At 32.0% G+C, this 22,840-nt stretch overlaps 1 protein-coding gene across 1 annotated transcript; it reads left to right on the plus strand.

Moving 5' to 3' along the window:
* Window positions 1-310: 310 nt before the first annotated feature.
* On the plus strand, window positions 311-4,872 carry LOC123656559. The gene is made up of 4 exons (XM_045592228.1): window positions 311-473; window positions 2,185-2,789; window positions 2,987-3,134; window positions 4,656-4,872. Exons 1-4 carry the CDS (start codon window positions 311-313, stop codon window positions 4,841-4,843), a joined length of 1,104 nt encoding a protein of 367 aa, XP_045448184.1. The 3' UTR covers window positions 4,844-4,872.
* Window positions 4,873-22,840: the final 17,968 nt, after the last annotated feature.

Raw genomic sequence — 22,840 nt, forward strand, 5'->3', positions numbered from 1 at the left:
CCTTGTTATCCCTTAGTCGCCTCTTACGACACCCACGGGAAGAGAGGGGGTGGCTAAATTCTTTAGTGCCGTAGCCACACAGCAATTTTACATCTCTTAAAAATGAATAAATGAGTATCAAAACAACTTCTATACGGTACTACGGTTGCAAAATTTAATTAAAAATACGATATTCCATTACAGTGAATAGAAGAAATTTCAACATTCAATTTGTTTTAAAATTGAAATTGATTGCAAAATAATTAATCAAATATCAAAACTAAAAATGAGATTTTTTATAATTCTGTTAATACTTCAAAAATATAAAGCAATGGTTATTGAAAAAACCGAGTTTTGTGAGACATTGAACTGTGAAACAGTCCAGGCTGCAACAGTGTGTGGGTTACGTACAGAAGAAAATGGAATTAGGTTGAAACTATTTAAAAATGAATGTGAACTTATGAAACATGGTTGTAGCGTTATCGACGAACTTGGTATGTTGGAAATGTCTTATACTTATTGTCCTTACTAACCTACGTAGAAAATACCAATTGTTTAGATCATGATAAAAAAAATTTAGACAACCTAACTTTATAACTTAGGTACCTTAGTTGTAATAGTTAGCTACCGATTATCCAACTCGATATCTATATTTATTAGTTATTTTTTTACTAATTTGGTATTTAATTTTTATTTTATGTATCTAGTAGTAACTAAAAGATTTCATTTTCCTATTTTTGTTTCGAAAATATTAACATTTTGCGTTACCGAATTGGTTTTTCATTTACGAGACATATTTATATAGGGCTGCCCACAGTCGTTAGCTCAGCAGTTCTTTCTTTGATATGAGTAATATTTATAATTTTACGTACCTACTGCATACTAAGTTTTAGTAACTACAAGTTTTTAACAAGGATTACTTGATCGATGTGATTGTGATAAGTATTTTACCTAAAAGAGTACCTAGTTTTTACTATATGAATTAATACTAGAGTTAAATAAAACATCTAACATTTCCAACTTCTTTTACATATGAATCTTTTTTTAACCGACTTCCAAAAAAGGAGGAGGTTCTCAATTCGACTGTATTTTTTTTTTATTTTTTTTTTTATGTATGTTACATCAGAACTTTTGACCGGGTGGACCGATTTCGACAAATTTTATTTTAATCGAAAGGTGGTGTGTGCCAATTGGTCCCATTTAAATTTATTTGAGATCTAACAACTACTTTTCGAGTTATATCTAATAATGCGTTTTTACTTGACGCTTTTTTCGTCGACCTACGTTGTATTATACCGCATAACTTTCTACTAGATGTACCGATTTTGATAATTATTTTTTTGTTGGAAAGAAGATATCCCTAGTTTGGTACCATGATAAGGAAACCAGGATCTGATGATGGGATCCCAGAGAAACCGATGGAAACTTTCGAAAATCCGCAATAACTTTTTACTGGGTGTACCAATTTTGATAATTTTTGATTTAATCGAAAGCTGATGTTTATCATGTCGTCACATATAAATTTTATCGAGATCTGATAACTAATTTTTTAGTAATCTTTGATAACGCGCAGTTACTTGAGTATTTTTTCGTCGATCTACGTTGTATTACTCGTCGATGTAATTGAAGTCGGTTTTTTTTTCGTTTGCGAGCAAACACAATTATTCAAAATTGTAAATAATTCCACCATAATGATTATAATATTATTTTCATCTAAAGACTAACAATTTGATGCCTTAATGTCTTGTAAGACTTTCCTTAAAATTATTCTCAGAATATGCGGGTTCCTTTAAGATGTTTTCCTTTCCAACTGTAATCCAATTATCGTTTTACTAGTACCCATGGGCGTATTCACAGTGGAGCAAGATGCTCCACTCTGACTCGAAGCTAATAACATAATTTTTAGTTCTGTAATTTAAATTTGAGATTAGGTAAAATTTCCGCAAGATATTTTTAAAAAGTGTAGATAGTGAAGGTAAATAAAAATTTATTTTAAATTTTCTACTAAGTACATTTACCTATTTAGTTCTACCCACTTCTTTACAAAGTTTTGGATACGCCCATAGTATTAGTCAAGTATTCGAATATAATAATAATCTATGCATTATTGTCTCCAACCATTTTGTTTAGCTCAAAATTAATCTATTGTAATTAACTAACGTCCAGACATCGTTAATGTCGATAATGAAATATTCAATATTACAGCTTACGGCTTAATTAACAAAGAGTATTGCGACCAGTCATTTACAGATTTTAATGGAAGTTTGAATATTATGGAAAATAATGAGCAAAAATTGAACCGTATATTGTTTCACGCTAACGCAACAGGCAGATGTGCGAATTACGAATGCATTAACGTGGATTTAAACGAAGTGTGCGGCATCAGACAAGATGGCGTAGGTTTTAGAATAAGATTGTTTGATAATAAATGCGAACTATTAAAATACAACTGTGAGAATATTGAAAAATATGATGAAACTGATATTTTCATTTGTAAACAATCAAATAATTTTGATAAAGATGGAAATAATGAATTTAGTGATAAGAATGTCACAAACTTAGTGGTAGTGAATACTAACATGCTCGGACAATATGATAATATAAACGATACAATTGATTCTTTTTTTGCTGCATCTCACGTATTTGATTTACCGATGAAAGAAGTAGAACCATTTAACACGAGAAGAAAGTTGTTGAAATACGCTGGACCTGTTAAAGTATTTGTGCCTTGGATCGTCAAACCAAAAAATATTAGTAATGACACATTTCATAGACCTACACTATCATCATGTTACCATAAGTGCCCAACAGTAAGTTTAATAGATATTTACACATCATACTTTTAATGCTTTTATTAGATGCAATGAATGTTAAAATAAAACAAAAATATATTTACTGAAATCAAAAAGATTTGACCTTAATTTTTTTTCTTGATAATATCAACCTTCCATTTTGAATGAGCTAATATGCCCCTAATTAGGTATATTATTGTTTCTTTACTTTTCAGAAATGTCCAGACACTTATGCGCCAGTATGTGGTGTCCCTGGTATAGTGGCACGAGAACCTTCTTTAATGTTTCAGAATCACTGCTTTATGGACGTAGCTCAGTGTAAGATGTTCTGGGAAGACAAAAGTAGTACCGCTCATAGCTCCTGTTAGTTTTTTTTTAACGAATATATTCTACATGATTATAGATGATATACTTAGTAGGTATAAGAATATCTCTTATAAATGATACCTAATCAGAAAGACGAGATCGTTGAAGTACGTCGACCTAACAGAAGATGATACAGCTAAATGACAATGCTTTCAGTTTAGTTTAGTTTTCCTGTGGTGAGTAAGGTGAGCAGGCAAAGGTCCAACGGCAACCGTTTTTCATTGTTTTTATACAACTAGGTCGGCAAAGAAGCGTACGGCTCACCTGTTGGTAAGTGATTACCGTTGCCTATAGACGCGTGCAACACCAGAAGCATCGTAAGTGTGTTGCCGTCTCTAGTCTAGACCCTGCCAAGTAGTTCTGGCTATCTTACTCACTACAGGAAGATAAGTAGCCGTTTACCATAAGGTAAGCCGTACGCTTGGCCGTGTCCGCATTACCAGGTGGGCCGGGCCATATTGTTTAACGCCCTAGTCGTATAAAAAAAGACTACTTCGTTCTTTATTTTTTTAGAACGAAGTTTTTTAATTACAGAGGATTTTTTTGGGATATAACGTCTTAAACTTTTTGTAATGCTTATTTGATTTTTCTACGCTACTTCACAATTGTGCACAATATAACATAGCTTTGATAGAGACCGTCAAAGTGTTTGCAATTAAGCAAAGATATCACACCAATCACACCCTAGCAGCTATTGACACCGTCGTTCATCAATCTATCCGTAAATCCACATGTATTTATTTACGTGGCTGGCTGTATATTACCTTTGTTTATTTACGAACCGTGTCCGCAACATCAAAGGCTCGGTATGACAGGCTGTTCAATCAATATCGATGCCCAAGGCACTTGTTAACATATGTACAGTCCGCATTGAAATCAAAACTAGTCGATCAGTCTTATACGAACGGTCGAATATTATGTTGACATTTAAGCGAGCTTTTGATGTGCATGCATGCAATGTAAATGAATACGAAATGAAATTTCATATATATGTATTTTAAATGCGATATGAGTCTCAAAGTAATATTAATTTCTCTTCAATGTACCTGTATAACAATATTTCAATATTTAATTAATTTTTATCAGATGTATTAACAGAAATAAACAGTTAAAACAATAAAATATAAGAGGTATTTTTGTATTTCTATAGCTTATGTATTGTTTATCATTTACTTAAAATTTCTACACTTTTAGCCTTATCGATAGAAGAAAAGTTTCACTTTCAGAAAAATTAGAATAATTTTGAGACAACTGACCTTTTACAATATCTTAAGGGTCGATTTCGTTGTTTAAGTTTCCACTTTATTATATTTAAAAAGTGTGCAAAATGTTTTATCCATATTTTTATTGTTTATTCGGAAATTGACGTTTAGGTGTTTGATCAAAAATGAAATTAATTGCATTGCAGCGATAGACACACACACACACACACACACACACACAAAAATATATATATAGGTTTACGATATAAAACCCAAAACAAAAAAAAAACAAAAAAAGACTAAAATATCTTTTCAGCATATGTAGAAACTTCTTTTCTTTTCTGCATGGGAGATGAAATGAACGCGGTATACAGATTCCTACCTGCCATCAGAACTTTACAACACATGGGACGTCTAAAGAAGAAAGGCAAATTCAGAGCTAAGCTGAGGAATTTTAGATACGTTAGCGATTTTCGATCTGGACGACCTAAATTTATGGGTTGAATAAATTTAATAAAATATCTGCTATTGTATTTTTTGTCAATAACTTTTCCTTTTCAGCTGTGCTAGGAGAAGTATCTTCTCCATGCTTGACTGCGAGAGATCGTGGCAGGCGGCGGTTTCCTTCTGCGAAGAGGTAATGACGCAGAAGGAGACCGCGTAGCGGGCCAGAGAGGAAGAAGCCTCTGTTGGCCCACCCCGGCGCAGACGTACGAGGGCAAGGAGGAGACGATTTGCCCATCTCTTCCCCCCCTCGTAATAGTGGGGTCGCCGGCCGATAGTCGGGGGACTTCGGCCTGCCGGACGACACGACCCTACACGTCTGAGGGGTGGCCTTGTTGTGAGCGAGGCCACCCCACCATTGTGCCGGGGCCCGGAAGCTTTGCTCGGGCCTACCGCGGGGGCGAGGTGGCGAATGCTACGCGATCCTATCTTGCCACACCCAGGCGGACGACTGCTCACACGTGGTGGTTTTTTAGTCAGTAGGAGTCTGACATAACCCTCTGGCGCCCCCGCGCTGGAGGGTATCCATGATGGATTTTCCCCACGTAAAAAAAAGGAGAAGTATCTTTTAGGGATAAGAACACTACATATATAATATGTACTTGTGTTTAATGGCATGTATCTTTTACAATACTGTATTGTAAATATAATAAAGTTTAAATTATACAAAATAGTAAGCATATGATTTACATACAATGCAAAATGTTTTTTTTTTTTTAATGGGTATGCATTTATTACGTGTGTTATTATACCACTACCACTGACTCGGAATGCAGATTCTGCAGAGAGTAATCGGAAAGAAATTCTGCATGAAATCTTTTTAAAACTGACAACAAGCTTATAAGGTTGAGTTAAGCAATTACTTTCAGTTTGAATCAAGCGTACACGTAAATTGTTTATTATTTGAAGTATCAATTAATAATTATCATTAAATCTATAGTGATAAACGGAGAGCCGCATTTTTTTTTTGTTCAGTTATACGCGAATACTACTGAACCGATCGGAATAATATTTATAAGATAACATGCAGCATGTTTCGGAGAAAGATTTAGTATATGATGTGTTGATGATTACTTATCGTGTAAAAATATAGACGGATAGATGACGCTAGTAATATATAAAAGAAAATTAAAAAAGTTGAATTTCAAAATTCATTACTATAGTTTTCAAAATGATTTATGCGACATTTGACTAGTCTGTTGCATTACCTACATATGTAGAGTGGCTACAAGCAAGAGGTGTTAAATTAAACTATATTTGGGCACTACATGAGATATCTAAGTTATTAAAGAAAGAAACTCGTAATATAGAAGCAATATTTTAGGTGCAGTTTTATATATATATTGAATAAAGGATTTCATAATTGATTGTAAAATTTCTGTTTGGATTTGTGTCATGGCAGCGGTAAAGTAAGTAGGAATTTATATGATTAACTAGCTGTGCTTGCGACTTGGTCCGTCGTGGAATTTATAAAAAGTTATTGTTCAGTTCGTAGAGTTATAAAATAAATATATTTCTAAAATAAAAGTAGCCTAAGTTACTCCTTATTATATCAGCTATCTGCCAGTGAAAGTTCCGTGAAAATCGGTTCAGCCGTTTCAGAGATTATCCGGAACAAACAGACAGACAGACAGACATACAGACAAAAATTGTAAAAAAATGTTATTTTAGTATATGTACCGTATATACATCCATATAAATTTAGCAAAAGCGGTCATTATAGATTTATTTAATAATTTCTGATTAACTAAATCAAAATACGAATTACTTTGTACTATGTATAAATAATAAAGTTCTTTATGTTATGTATTTTTATTGTTCTGCGAAAATGTGGTGTATTATATATTATATATTGTGGTGTATAGGTACATTAAAAAAAAACGAGTGTGCTTTAGACCACATGACTGAAGTAAAACCAAGTCAAGCCTACGTAAAAAAAGTTTAACTTCAAAAACTAAGCGTTTAATATCATAAAATTGTATTTTTATCGCCTACCTGTAATAGTATATTTCATTACAAGTGTGGAAAGGCGGTCATTGCAAAGAGTTCCGACAAATGTCTACCCGAGCCAAGGCGTAGCCGAAGGCGAGGGTTGACAATCGGAATAAGTTGCAATGACGGTTCCGCACGTGTACTGAACGACTATTTTTAATACAGTTGCGAAAAAATGAAGCAATTTATTAAAGAAAATTTCTGAAAAATGGCGGCAACCGTAGAATATAAGCAGAGTTTTTTTTTCTTCACCCATTCTGGTAGGCAAAGGGAACTATGCCCATACAGCCAAGTCTTCAGTAGAAGTTTTTTATTGATATGAAATGAAAATGAAATTTAATGAGATGAAATGAAATGAAACCTAACCAAACTCATTCAATCAAATCATTAAATCTGACAGTGAAACAAATTAGTAGCTTCTTTTTAGAAATATACGTATTTGCATGAATCATAAAAACTTCTATGGATTTTTTTGTAAAAACTTCATGGTTGGTTTTTCTGTATAATAGACATTATTTTGACAGTTGGGAAAGAGAACGCACGAGTTCGGGAAAGGTAAAAAAAAAAAGCACGAGTATGTAATAACCCACATCCCGAACGCTATACGTCCCTGCAATACGCCACTTTTTGAGCAACTGTATTAAAAATACCTAATTAAAGTTGTAATTAAAGTCTATTTAAATAATTCGTATAGTTTACGCTGAAAGTCATTTTGTTTGAAGCGAATTTCATATTGCTACATTTCAAACAATATTGCAAACATGGCCGACCGATCAAAAAGGTTATTGCGAATAGCAATGAATGCAGTTTATTAAATTCCAATAATAAATATCTGTAATGTAAAATGAAATTTTCGAACATTTGTATTTGTGTAACATTGGAAAGCGTATTGCAAATAATGAAGAGTACTATAGTGTTCATTGAATACTGGCATACAATATTGTGAGGGTCCGACAAAATATACGGTACAGTATTCTGTACCGTATACTAAGTATTTTGTCGGACAGATTTGAGTGGATAAGACCGTTTAAAAAAAACCTCAGTTTTTAATAGTTTTTAAGCATTTTGTTGCTTGGCAAAGGGCTCGTTTCCAAATATGTGAAAGATTGAAACTTAATTCCCTACATTACACAACTGCAAGTTGACGGATAATTTCCCTATCGAGAGTAGTTTTCAAGTAAGTATCTATAATAACAACTAGAACTTACAAACATTTATAAAACATAATTATTTTTTAAATAAATGTTTTAAAACCAAAAAATAAAAAAAAAAGTAAATTAAGGAGAAGAAAAATAACTACATACTACATTTCTATTTCGTAACTGTAGTCAAACAAAATATCGTCAACCTCCTTCACAGTATTTATTAAGTTTGATTACGTGTTTAATTGGCAGACAGGTTAATTTTTCATGCCGCGTAGACATAATATATCATGCTAAACGCAACAAAACACATGTGTACATATAATAGAATGCGTTTAAGTTTTGTGCCATTTATCTGCCTGTACTATCGTAGGTTTTTATTATAAAGAATGTACTTGTAAACAGATAAGAGGGCTAAGGATTGTATTTTGGATTGTTAGCTAGTTTATTTCTGCTTTATATTTGACAGTATATTGAAAAACAAACCGAACATAATTGTGCAGTTAAGGTCTCGGCTAGCGACTGCAACTATGATATTTCAGCGCTCTCGACAAATGGAATAATGATATTCACTGAAGTATTATCTACCAATTACCACGATATTATTACAGTCGAATCAATATTTTTTCCTTTATTATTAGATTTCCATTTTTTTGGGAAAATACATATTGGAACGTGTTTTTTTCTACAATTAGAAATTGTAAGCGATGTAATACTTGACTTCGTTATCGTTTTTAACAATAAAAATGTTTTATAAATAGGTATTAAGAATTTTCTGTTATAGGTATAATCTCCAATTAATTGCTCTACACAGCTAACGAGGAGCAAGAGCTGAATAAACATTGTTAAGAAAAACTCGAACGATATTATTTTATTTTAAAAATTGCCTTTCTTTATTAAATAGTTACAAATAGGGGAAACCAGAGAGTGATTGCCCACTGACAGTGATCGCCCACTTTAAGAAAAATATTCTCGTGTTCTATCTTTGAATCATTCTAGTTCGATTAGAATTTACTAGATGGCTCTGTGATTAGTGTATAGTATTTTTAAAATTGACTGCTGGCAACACTAAAAGAAAAAAAACAGTAATGACGGATTTTATCAAGACGGGTGAACGTGTTATTCAAAAAGGTTAGTAGCTTAACAGTTTTCATAAGGAATAACTTGCTTAAAGGCTCATTTTTTTGCATTTTATTTGATATTAAACTATTGGCGTATAGTTATCATGAACTTATATGTATTTTCTCAGTTTTAAATTAGAATACCTGGTAATATTTAATTCTTTACGGTTATTTTAACGGTGGGTAATCACTGCATGTAAATCTGCATATTTTTAGGGATTGCCCACCATGATTTTAGTTATTGCCATATGATAATGTCTATAGTTATTGCCCAGGGCAATTATTGTTATGGGCATTTCTTTTACCAAAGTGTCTTGTCATCTCATGAAGTAGTGTTTAAATTGCTCACTGCTTAAACTTGTTTCATAATTGCTATGCATAATTATCTAAATGGTTATTATTATTACATTTACAGTATGCCAAAGAGACCAAAAGTTAAATATAGCAAAGATAATTTTCAGAAAGCGATCGAAGCTGTACAAGATATTTCCAACAATTTATATACAAGACAAACTGCTAAAAAGTACGGTGTTCCTAGGTTCAGTCTCCGATACCACATTAAAAATCCAGGACATAAAACTAGCTTAGGGCCATCACCTATATTAACTATAACTGAAGAAAGTCGTTTAGACGATTGGATAATAATTTCGGCAAGAAAAGGATTTCCCGAAATAAAGAAGACATTTTAGATACCGTGCAAAAGTTCTTGGTGGAACACTTGCGTCCTAATTCATTTTTAAATAACAGGCCAGGTGATGGTTGGAGGAAGGCATTTTTAAAAAGACATCCGAAGCTGACATTCAGAACATAGAAGAAGTGACAAAAGCAAGTTTAGCTTAGCCAGAAACGCCAATAAGGAAAGGAAAAGGGCAAACTGAACGACAGCCTTATGCCATTAGATCCCAAAATTTTAAAGCAGTATTACATAGAAAACAAAAAAAAAAAGGAAATTTGTTAAAATTAAAAGGAGAGAAGAAGTTGACCAAAGAAAATAAAAAGACTGAAAATGAAAATAAATATACTAAGAATATTGATAAAAAAATCAGAGGAAAATACAAAAATAAAAATTTTACTCTGAATTCTAATATTGAGACTATTAGTTCTAAGGAAATAGATACAACTTTAGGGACTAATAGCCAACAACTGGTTGATCATTCTGAGCCACAATTTGAACTGATACCAAAAAGTTAAAAAAAGAAATAGACATAGTAAATAAGGAAAAGCGAGGAATCCCAACATCAAAAAAGATCACTGTTTTAAATAATATTGTAATAAAACCTAGTAACATTGTACCAAGGCCTACTTGTCGAGTTTGTCATTTTAATGTGATAAAAAATGAATTGACTTGCAGTTCTTGTTCAAAGATCTTTCATGTGCGTTGCATTCCACCAAAACATAAAGAAAATATACCTGACAGCTCCGATTCACATTTATTTTTATGCCATCTTTGTTTTAAAGTAGATGACTCTGTCTCTGGCGATTTTGATTCATCAACATCAGCTAAAGAATTATTTGATAGAGTTATTAGAGCCAAACACAATTTATTTTGAAATATTGAAGATTATCCTATTGAATGTATACGTTTAATATTTTATTTTGATTACTTATTTACGTTTAAAGTTTATTTTATCATTTTGAGTTTCTGGGCAATTACTATGCTGTGATGTGGGCAATTAGTATAGGAAAGGGGCAATTACTGTACATTTTAGAAGATTTTAAGTTTATTTCATTATTTTCTATGTTATGTAAGTTTTAACTCAAAACTGTTAATATTCTGTTGGAGAATTTATCAGGTAACAAGAAAAAAGTAATAAATGGTTGATTGTTATAATGCTTTTCTATTTTTTTGATGTCAATGCATTAGAAGTCCTTAAGTGGGCAATAGCTATACGGTTTACCCTATAACTGTTATAATTGTGACGTATGTAATCATAGTTATTAAATAACAATTAATTCTATGGAGATAACGCAATAGTATATATTATTTCTAATCTAGCTTTCTACCGTGGCACTGCTCTCACAAAACCAGGTGTAACATTGGTTTCGCAATATTTTTATCGATATTGTATTTCCGCTATTATTCGTCGTGGCACTATATAGCTTATTCCTTTTTTCAATCCACGGGCTATCCACGACAAAAGGTAGTTTTTAATTTGAACCAGTAGATCCTGAGATATTAGGAGTACGTAATTTATTATAAAGACGGAAAACTCAAAATCGATTATTGCAACTGTGTCTCTCGTATTGTGGATATGGCAGTTTTACAATTTTTTTCCGAGCTTCATGTTATTTATTCGTTCAAATAGTCAGACGGAAAGAAAATTAAGTTAGCCCTGGCGGAAGGGCTGGGTTGTCGGTTAATTACAGATAACACTATTAGAGGTAAAAACATCGTAGAATTTTCATAGCGTGTGCATCACGATATCGCCGCCGGTCATTTTAACTTTCAAATATTAAGAAAATATTTATGCAAATATACACAAGGCAACACGTGTAAGGTTGAAAAAAAAAAATGATTTTTATTTACTAACTACTTATTTTTATTATGACTCAAATAAATACTTATCTCTAAAAGCCTATTAAGAATAACGAACAAATTAATTAGATTCTTAGAAATTCTGTTCAAAAACAAAAATTAAACTGAATTTTATGTTTAATCTTCTTAAGATGATTAACGAAACGTTTTCTTTAACAGGTATTGATGGAAATGAATTGTTATTAGAAAGGATAAATAAAATAAGGTTCAGTATTAGCAAAGATATCGTATTGTTTTTGATTGGTAATGGACGCAAACAGAAAACATGCTTTAAAAAGATCCCTTCTTACTACTTATTTCCTAAGCGCATATTATTAACTAATCAGAACTTGCGTTTGGAAAAGAATCGCAGTAAGAAGACGCTTTGTTCTGCAGTAGGACTTTTGAAATCTGTTGCAATATAGTATTGAGTTTAAATAGTCACAGAGCATTAAAGTAGCTGTATCTGTTTTTCAAAAATAATTCGTAGCGAAGCAGTACAAAGCCATATAGTTTTATTATTACGAATTTTCAATCCTGTGAAAGCAGCGGATCACTAAAAAAATAAATTTTAGTATTGTAATCCTGTTAAATAAGAAAGTAGCTTCTCGATTTGAGATTTTCTTTTTTCTAATTTGTTTATTAGGTATACGTATTATCTACACAAATAAATAAAATTGGAGTGTCTTTTTGTAATATTAAAATAACCGCTTTTTACTAAATGCATATGGATATTTGCGATACATATACCAAAATAACATTTTTACAATTTTTGCCTGTATGCCTGTCTGTCTGTCTGTCTGTTTGTTCCGGCTAATCTCTGAAACGACTGAACTGATTTTGACAGGACTTTAACAGGCAGATAGCTGATGTAATAAGGAGTAACTTGGGATACTTTTATTTTAGAAATTAATTTATTTTGTAACTCAACAATATTTTTTTTAAATACCACGCTGACGAAGTCGCGGGTACAGCTGGTGTATAAATAAATCTAATGATTGTGATCATAATCACGTCTGGGAGCTTAAAGAGGGCTCTTTAAAGCTTGTCTGAGTGTAAATCCACAACGCAAATATTTGAAATGGACTTGGGTCATAGAAAGTAATAGTTTTTACCGTATACTATGGCCAGTATAGTGATACAGCAAGAAATAGTTCTAAAATATACAAGTTTAGATTGGAATGGAAAATTAATTATTTGTTTTGAAAAAAATACGCCTATTTTTAACTTAATTTTGTATTTGATTCGCTCACATTAAATTTTAAATACTATACTTTGTAAAATTAATAATAATAATTGTAAAATTCTTAATTTATTAATAAGCTGCAGTCGTGTTTGAATTGCACGTTATTTAACTTATGACAACAAACTTATACATTTGTAGGTTTATTTGTTAAGCAAAAAACTAAAATTTTATTCACATCAGTTTAATATTTAAACAAAAAAGTTTTCCTCTTATCTAGGTATTGGAATCCTCAGCGTCATCTGTCTGTTACGAATTTTGGCGAAATATTTGGTCGTATCCCGTTGACAACAAGGTTTTGTTTATGCAATTATGGACGAAGTTATAAAGACGAATAACTACCGGTAACAGATAATGTAAGATGGACCTCAATACATATGCCGAGCATGTCTCAGGCATGGATAATCCAGTAGACATCAAAAACCGAGTATTTGCATTGTCATAACCAAGTAGCCAGGCTGTCCACCAACAACTTGCTCTTTGATGCGACCTCTTTGAAAATGTTTTGCGTTATTATAGGTACAGTCCCATTCCACCCATATAAGCCTGATATAGTGCTAGTAGAACATGTTAACATTATAGTTCCACGTGATGATAATCTCATTAAGGCGGAAAAAGAAAAATTAAGCAAATTTTTAGACTTTGCCCACGAGATTAATAGCATGTGGAACGTAGACTCAACAATAATTATTTCTATTATTGTGTCAGTCAATTGTTTGTTAGAGAAAAGTTTCGACCAATGCTTCAAAAACTCTCGTTTGACTGTTGGATTAAGAGTTCAAAAGTCAGTATTACTTGAAACAACCAGGAATTGTGAGAAGGTTCCTCAGCCTAGAGCCTTAACTAGCGGCGGCCTGGACTTCAATTTGCCACTTAATTATGTTTTTTAATGAAGATATAATGAAAGATATAATATTAATATTAGTATTACACGTATAAACTAATTTGCAAGATACATAAAATATAATAATTGTATTTGCTCGCAAACGAAAAAAAACCGACTTCAATTACATCAACAAGTAATACAATGTAGGTAGATGAAAAAATAGTCAAGCAAATACGCGTTGTCAAAGATTACTCCAAAAGTTATAATCAGATCTCGATGAAATTTAAGTATAACCACATGATAAACATCAGCTTTCGATTAAATTTACAATCATCAACGTACAACGAGTAAAAAGTTATGCGACTTCAATTACATCGACAAGTAATACAACGTAGGTCGACGAAAAAATAGTCAAGTAATAACGCATTATTCAATGTAACTCGAAAAATAGTTATTAGATATCAAATAAATTTAAGTGGGATCAAATCGGTCCACCCAGTCAAAAGATCTGAAGTAACATACATAAAAAATACTGTCGAATTGAAAACCTCCTCCTTTTTTGGAAGTCGGTTAAAAAAAACAAAACTTGTTTACTGATAGATCTGGTTCCAGAAAGAAATTACCAAAATTATTTAGTCTAAGTAATGAACACAATAATAAGTAGATACATATTTTGGTATACTATAAAGGCCTACGTCATACACTGCCTTAAAGTCTATTATTCTACAAAGAAGGAAGACTGGAGCCTACTCCACTACACTCATCCACTGTCAAAAGGCAGATATAATACAAGTGTCAGAATCTATACATATAATAAAATGGTAGGAAAGTCAAAACTGTACATTGAAATTAAAAAAAAAAATACTTGGGGTGTGATTTACAATCAATACCGAAGCCAAAAATATAGTTTTTAGAATTTTTGTCTGTTTGTCTGTATGTATGTCCGGGATAAACTCAAAAAGTACCGCATGGATTTACTTCAAATTTGGTACGAATATTATTAAGAAATCGGGTCAACAAATAGGCTACATATTATCATGCTATCACCTATGGGGAACGAGCAGTGAACCTTTATTTCCTCAACGCATTCTGTAACAACGTGTAATCTATCGATATTTGAATGTTGTTGTTATTATGTTAATAACCATGCTATATAAGCTAGCTTCACTCTATAAAAATCACGCAATATAAGTGCCGATAAACACAATTAAATGAATATAAGTAGACAAGACAATTTTAAAGCAGCGCCATCTATGAGAATTTTCTGTAGATATGAAATCTAAAGAAGAAACGGGTAAATGAATGTTATTTTAGAAGGTATAATCGTAGGTATTTTTGGTGCTGTATAGCATTCACGCAGACGACGTCGCGGGCAGCAGCTAGTTTTATCTGTAATAATTGTATACACGTTTTATTATCTTTGCTATATTGGCTTCACTGAGCTATGTGTGTGTGTGTGTGTGTGTGTATGTGTGTGTAAGTATTAATAATTAATGGAATGAATGGATTATTTATTAATATAACAGGTAAAACAAAATTTCTATATACGACTAAAGTTACGTCGTTCGTTGTATATTGTCGTAAAAAATAATTATATTACTCATATAAATTATAATACACAAAAAATGCATAAATCATAAAAAAAACAAATCTTGTATAGATTTGTTAACACTACAAATGTGACTAAAGTAATTTCGTTACTTTCGAAATAAGCGAAAGGGACGTGTTTGGATCCCCGCATTCGCATTGGCATAAATTGGCTGCTACGATTACGGTGAGTTCATTAATACCTAAAAAGGGCACTGTGTCAGTAGGTTGTAAGGGGAGCGAGGTGAATGAATGGCGGTGATATCTGTTTGAAGATGAATGACCATCAGACAAATTTTTGCGTATGGATATTTATTTAGGTTTTTAAATGCTTTGTAGTACAATAAATATTAACATTAAGCGGATTTAGCGGTGCTACTTCTAACAGCTAGTCTTAGTATGTGAAACAAAGAAAAATAGTAGGTATATATAAATGGTAAATGGTAGGGAAAGTTAGAAAAAAAATTGGTTCTCTGTAAATTTGGTTTACGGACGATAGTTTAACAAAACATCTCCTCGGATGCATAGGACTATCGAGTGGAATAGAGATAGATGCGGCGCAAGGGTACAATGAGCGTAGCGGGACAATGATCCTTTTTCGTGCATGCAGCCGGTGTTAATCGATTTATTAGAGGTTGTCACGTCAATAACAAAATTGAATAATGCTATCAGTAGGCTCACTAATCTTATTTTCTTAAACGGAAAGAAAGATAGACGACAGCCAGATTTTCTTCGTCAAAGATCAACTTAGAAATAAAACTACAAAATAGTTTCCAAAGCCTTGTTTAATAAATTGACATCGTAATACCACCTCAGAGAGTAGGTATTATAATTTCACCGTCGACAGTTCTAGATTCTGTAATATACAATGTTTTGGAATCTTCGAGTATTTAAACCTACACAAAGTGGTTATAAGCAATAAAAATTAAGCTTACATATTAAAATGAAGAATTTAATATCACATCAAAAGATCTAAATAAATTTGTTTCGATCATAAGCCGATTTAAGTCGAGAGTATTGATAATAATTTTTGGCTTCTCGACTTTTGAACGCTTTTCGGTGATCGTTTTCAATGAATGAGTAAAATTAGTTCAAACGTAATAATACTTCAAAAGGATGAATCTAAAGTAATTTTTGGTAATGAGAGGAACATATAAATACCTCTTCTTATGATTAGAAGGTCTTCAAGTAATTGACTACAGCGCACTCGAAAAATCGGTATAAATCAGTAAGTAATAGGTACAACTTTTTTCATTTTTCATTCTGCAGATAGGTCGGTAAAAAAATTTACGACTCACCTGATAGTAAGCGATTACCGTAGCTTATAGACGCCTGCAAAACCTGAAGCATCGCAAGCACGTTGCCACCCCCAAACCCCCTCCACCCAGGAGCTTTAGTTACATTACTTACCAACAGGAACATAATACTATTTGAAAACAGTATTATTTAGCTGTTGTCTTCTGTAAGGTCGAGAGGTACTACCCCAGTCGCTCCATATTTTAAGTAGGAAATTTCCTGCTGTGCTCTACCTCGGTTACACTTGAATAAACACAGTTATTTTGAAAGCACAGATAGACGATAGATGATAGATAGATGTATAGATTCTTACTAACGAAAATAGGATCACTACATTCTATAATACTACTCTCCCCGAGTTAGGTGCTAAGCACATAAGTATATTTGAGGCTCAAGCTCATTCATCCCATTCATCTCACGCTGCTCTCGTTACGGAGCATGTATGCGGCTTGACTCATTTATTTAGACAGCATTTTCATAACGCAGCTTAGTAGCGAATGTATGTACTTTATCTTGCGCTCGAATAATTTTGTCCTTATTTTAATGTAGTTTTTTAAAGTTTTAGATAAGTTTTCGCCCTATTTTGGGTAAATTGTACTCTAATGTGTTGACCCATTTCTTATTTAATTACAGGTAGTCTAATTTCATTTCATGTTATCACATTTTTTGTACGTCAATTTCTTGTTGAAGATTTATGCAAAATTTTAAAATTGTAGTCTTATAATTAAAATTTTATTTATAGGAATCATGTAATTTATGATATTCTGTTTCAATTATGTATTTCTTTATTTATTTTATATAGGTTTGTTATTTGTAAATTTCTTCTGTTTCAATTCAATCGTCGATTTCTTATTGCCCTCATGGCAGTCTCAACTTGGCTGCGGTACTCTAAATCAAATGATTAAAGCAAAAAAAAACAGGAGGTCATCATCATCACATCACATTTAATACGCTCTAATACCACATGTCACTCTGAAGTGAATTATATATTTTTATTGTTCTGAGAGCCGTCGGGGGATTTAACGCCGGACCTGTTGGCTTTTCCACGTTCCTCGTACTAATCAGATAGCTGAGAAGAAGTGCACACATTATAACAGCCAGATATATTAATCTTAGGAAGACAAATTAATTTTGTTTCTTTGTGATAAACAAGTTTGTAATGTAAATTATTTTATAAGGGAACCAAAGTGAAATAAATACAAAATTAAGACTTAAATTCTTTGTTTTATTCTTTATTATATTAATTAAGTTTCAGTTTAAAAAATATATTCTTAAAGAGAAAATGTAGTTACATCTCGCCGCCAGCATTCAGAATTTAATTCAGAGTTGCCGTCGGAAGCTTAAAGATTAGTAGGTACTATACTAAATTAAATTGATGTAGTGTTTTGTAATTGTTATTTAGTGAATAAAAAAAGTGTCAGGATTATATTAATAAAAAAAAAGTTATAAAATTCTGATCTTTAAAAAAAAAGCACTTTTAGTTTGAAAAATCTAAGCCTTATATTTGCGCGGTATTCTTGTTACGAGAAGCTATACAAAGTTAAGAATAAATACTGACTCTGACTGAGAGCTATAGTTTTGTGCAGTTTTCAATAGAATTTGAATAACAATAGCAAGTCAATTGCAACTAGATGGAATTATGCAGAGAAAAGTTTAAAACACAATAAAGTCCGTTTTTTAATGTTAGTTAGGGAATATTTCAAGAGTCACGTAAACGGTTAGGTTGTCATTGTTAGTAAATGTTTTCTTTTTTTGCCAAACAAGAGCTAAACAATCACGATATATTTGTTGATAAAAGGGAGCTTATAAGGCCCCTGATATGAAAAAAAATGAGGAGGAAAATCACTTTTCGGTGCGTACGCGTCGTTGTAGTAATGCTATCTATCGGAACCCTATTGGGTTGGGAAATGGCATTATACATGTAAATAAAATAAAAATATATAAAATATTTAGCTGTTTTTTAACCGACTTCAAAAAAGGAGGAGGTTACTCAATTCGACTGTATGTATATATTTTCGTGGCTTATGAACCGATTTTGATAATTCATTTTTTGTTGGAAAGGAGATATCCTAAGTGTGGTATGATGATAAGGAAACCAGGATTTGATGATGGGATCCCAGAGAAAGCGAAGGAAACCCTCGAAAATCCGCATAACTTTTTATTGGGTGTACCGATTTTGATGATTTTTAATTTGATCAAAAGCCGATGTTTATCATGTAGTCACATCAAAATTTCATCGAGATCTGATAACAACTTATGGAGTAATCTTTGATAATGCGTATTTGACAATTTTTTCGTCTACCTACGTTGTATTAATTGTTGATCTAATTGAAGTCGGTTTTTTTTCGTTTGCCAGCAAACACAATTATCATTGATTCCTTTATTTACTATTTGATATGGTATTCATCTTTTTAGTAGACTAGTTGTTTTGTGCTTATTTTGACAGTCGATATGAAGAAGTAAACTCGTCGCCGCAGCTGACACACACATTTTTTCCAAACTATCTACAGGTTAAGCGATCATAGTAGCTAGTAGTAGATAGTAGCCACCCGTGGGAAAGTAATTTGCCCTTACAGAAGATCACAGCCAAATAATCAAACTATGTATAGCTTTTAAAACATTGTTTATATTATCAAGAAAAAAAAAGTAAAGGGTTGAAAAAGTTTTTCAAAATTTTGAGGTATTATGAGATGTGGTTACAAATGGGCTACAAACCTTTCCCTATAAATATAATTTGTAACGCAACAGAAGATTTAAGATCGTAAACGCTGTTCATGAGGTTCGTCTACCAAAAGAAAATGGAGGCTTTATAACTTTTTAGGGGTTCATTTTGTTGAAAAATAACTTAAAAAAGAAATGAAGGATTTCTGCTTATATATATAAGTTGATATGTAGTTAGGTGTTTATGTGATATCAATCACAATATCTTATAAAAATTAAAAAGTTATTATGTGACCATATTTTTGCTGAGTTTGAGATAAAAAAAACCACACCACCACAGACCCAGCAGAAACTTAGCCAAACAACTTTTATTAATTAACTTACTTTCAATTAATTAGATAAAGTAATTTATTATTGAAAAAATAATTATTAAAACATTACAAGTCGTTGGTTATGGTTAGATTCTACAGCATCATTACTTGTCTTGTAATTTTAATATTAGTGGTCGTTATTATGTTCTAAATAAATTATTTCTAGTCTTTAGATGTCTACAGAAAGAAAGCTTACTTTTGAAGTTTCTGTTCTAATATGCAAATGTGTCTAACTTTTGATCCTCATAAAAAACATACAAAAAAAAACTATTTTATATTTATTATTCTATTCAATAAATATTCTCATTAAAATATTTCACGTCCTTTCCTTTAAAATAAATATACATATGTAGATGGAAATTCTATAAATCTAGAATTCTCGGAAATTGCAGGGAGCGAGCGCGAGAAAACATCAGGACGCGCGCACCCACTTTTGTGGGCGGGAAATCTGTTGCGAAGAACCGCCCTCCTGGCCTTTACCCGGGGCCTTCTACAGTCACAGCTCGTACCTCATCCAGTTCGCACCTTTCTCTCATCACTACTACTATTTCACTATTAAATCCATTCCTCTCGAATAAAGGAGCCCTTTTGTTCAAGTTAATATTTTACAACTCAATATATAAACTATTAACTAATTCCAATATAAACAAACAGCTCTTAAATTTTGTCTAAATCGTATCAAGTATAAATCTTTTAGAGACTCAAGTTTAAAGTTTGAACTTCGTGTCAAATTCTGTTTTACGATGCGCATCATGCGACTGGTAAGTTGAAAATTTTGTTAAGAGGCAGTTCTTTGAATAAATGTATATTTATTTTAGCGATTTTTTTTTTGGTAAGTTTATGAATTAATATAAATATATTGTTTTAGGTTAAAATTGTAATTATCTTGAAGAGACGAAAAAAGAAGTTACGTAAGCTCATTGGGATGAAAATTTTGAAACGATTGAGGCTGAAGTCGTTCATAGTCTCCCGTAAAGACAGCAACCGTAAAAAGATCCGTATACTTTTAATTTTATTCTATAATAATGATTCGACGATCAAAACAAGATTTCCAACTGAAGAGAATAGAGCAGTTTATCTTCTAATGATAAAGGTATGATATATTTTTTACTCTAAAAACAGCTTACTTTTTTTTTAACACCAAATTTAAAACCCAGTCTTTATTTAAAGACATTAATTATTATTTACTTTGTGATTTTTTTTGACCTTAGTAGTCTTTTATAACTACAGTGGTATAACACTATGACAAATAGATAATAACCAACGAAATAACACACACATTTATAATTTTTTTTTGTGTTTTTTTTACATACTAAAATACTTTGACGACGCGTTGGCGCAACGGTCATAGCACTCACTGGTTTGTGTCTCTTGCGCTGGAGGTTGCGGGTTCGATCCCCCCACATGACAAACATTTGTATTGGCCATACAGATCGGTCGGATCATGCTGTCGGTCCCAGTTGTTATCATTAAATAATAATTAAATAAGTAAATATGCACACAATACACACACGGTGGTCTGTTCCTAAAATGAGCAACTTAATGCTTGTGTTATATGTAACAGCCTCATAAACATTCTTATAAATAATAAATATATAAATAAATATTTATATTATACCCAGACTCAGGGTGGGAATCGAACCCACAACCCTCATAGCAGAAAGCAGAGTTACTACAAATTTCGTCAACGAGCTAGTCAAATATAATTACACCCGATAGCGACCTTTACATACATAATAGTAAGTAGATAGTAAGGAATAAATCCGCCAACCCGCATTGGATCTGCGTGGTAAATTCAGCTCTGATTTTCTCTTACATAGGGAAAGAGGACTATGCCCAGAAGTGGGATATTACAAGCTGAAGCGACTAAAATACTTTTATTTAAAGTGATGAGTTAAAATTAATAGTAGATTTGTAAATTTATGTATCATTATAGTAAATATTAATAAAACTTGTGTAAAACAGGTCTGTCATAGTGGACGATGTAATAGGGTAAGTTTAATATTTATTTCAAGAAGAAACTACGCATAAAACAGAACACGCTTCAAGATCACCAATCAAGGAATGTTTCGCACGATTTATTAAAATATATTTTTTAATCATTTTAAATTCACTACAGTTAGTTATTGTTTATTTAAATAACGTACAATACATTATTTTAATTAATGAAGTTAAAAAAATACTTTGTAATTTTGATTATGTTTAAAAAATACTATATAATTTATTAGATACTTTTTTATGCATTTATATTATATTTAATTTTAATTCCACTTTGATATGTAAATTGATTTAACAATTATCTCTGTAAATACGCATTCAATATGTATTGTAAATTTGCGATAATACGAATCTATAGACAATATGTAAGAGCGTAGGTGTAAATAAAAATTTCCTAAAAGTAGTAGTAACTGCGAGCTAAATATAATGTTAACATTTGATTTAAAAATAGTTAATCATTATTTAAAAAAAAAAAAAACAAAAAAAAGACGTTCATGTGTAGTAAGGGGTCGTCCATTAAGCACGCGATATTTTTTAACAACATTTTAACCCCTCACTCTTTTGTTATGGATAGGTTTTAAACATCCCTCCCCCCGTTACCCAAAAATCACCTGTATTTTTTGCTTTGGATATTTCGTGTTTTTTTCTGACCCTACTTTCACGTGATTAATGGATTAAAAAAAATCAAAAAAAAAAAGAAAAAAAAAACATTGTTTACAATATTATGTAATAGTAAATAGGTAAAAATAAACTGTTAAATATAGATTATAAAAATAAAATAAAAAAATGATTCCTTAAACCTAAAGAATTATAATGACATATTTTTAATTATAAAAATAGTATGTACATGACCCTAGTGACCGCCGTCCTTATTTTGGATGTTAGAAATAAGCTAAGCTTAGGCGTCATATTTGTAAAGCCTTCTCACCGTGAGGTGATACTACCTACTTCACTTCAGCTTATCGCAATCCACTGCTGGACATATCCCTTATGGTCTGTGTTATCCCTTAGTCGCCTCTTACGACATCCACGGGAAGAGAGGGGCTGGCTTTCTTTAATGCATATGTTGTATGTAACAACATATGCTTATTTAGTAATAATAAGCATGTGTTGTTACGGCATAATATGCTGTGTGGCTACGGCATTATAGAATTTAGCCACCCCCTCTCATCCCGTGGGTGTCGTAAGAAGCGACTAAGAGATAACATAGTTCCAATACCATCATGGAACTAGTGTAGCTGACCG

The sequence above is a fragment of the Melitaea cinxia genome, chromosome 9, assembly GCF_905220565.1.
Source record: "Melitaea cinxia chromosome 9, ilMelCinx1.1, whole genome shotgun sequence".
NCBI classification, from domain to species: Eukaryota; Metazoa; Arthropoda; class Insecta; order Lepidoptera; family Nymphalidae; genus Melitaea; species Melitaea cinxia.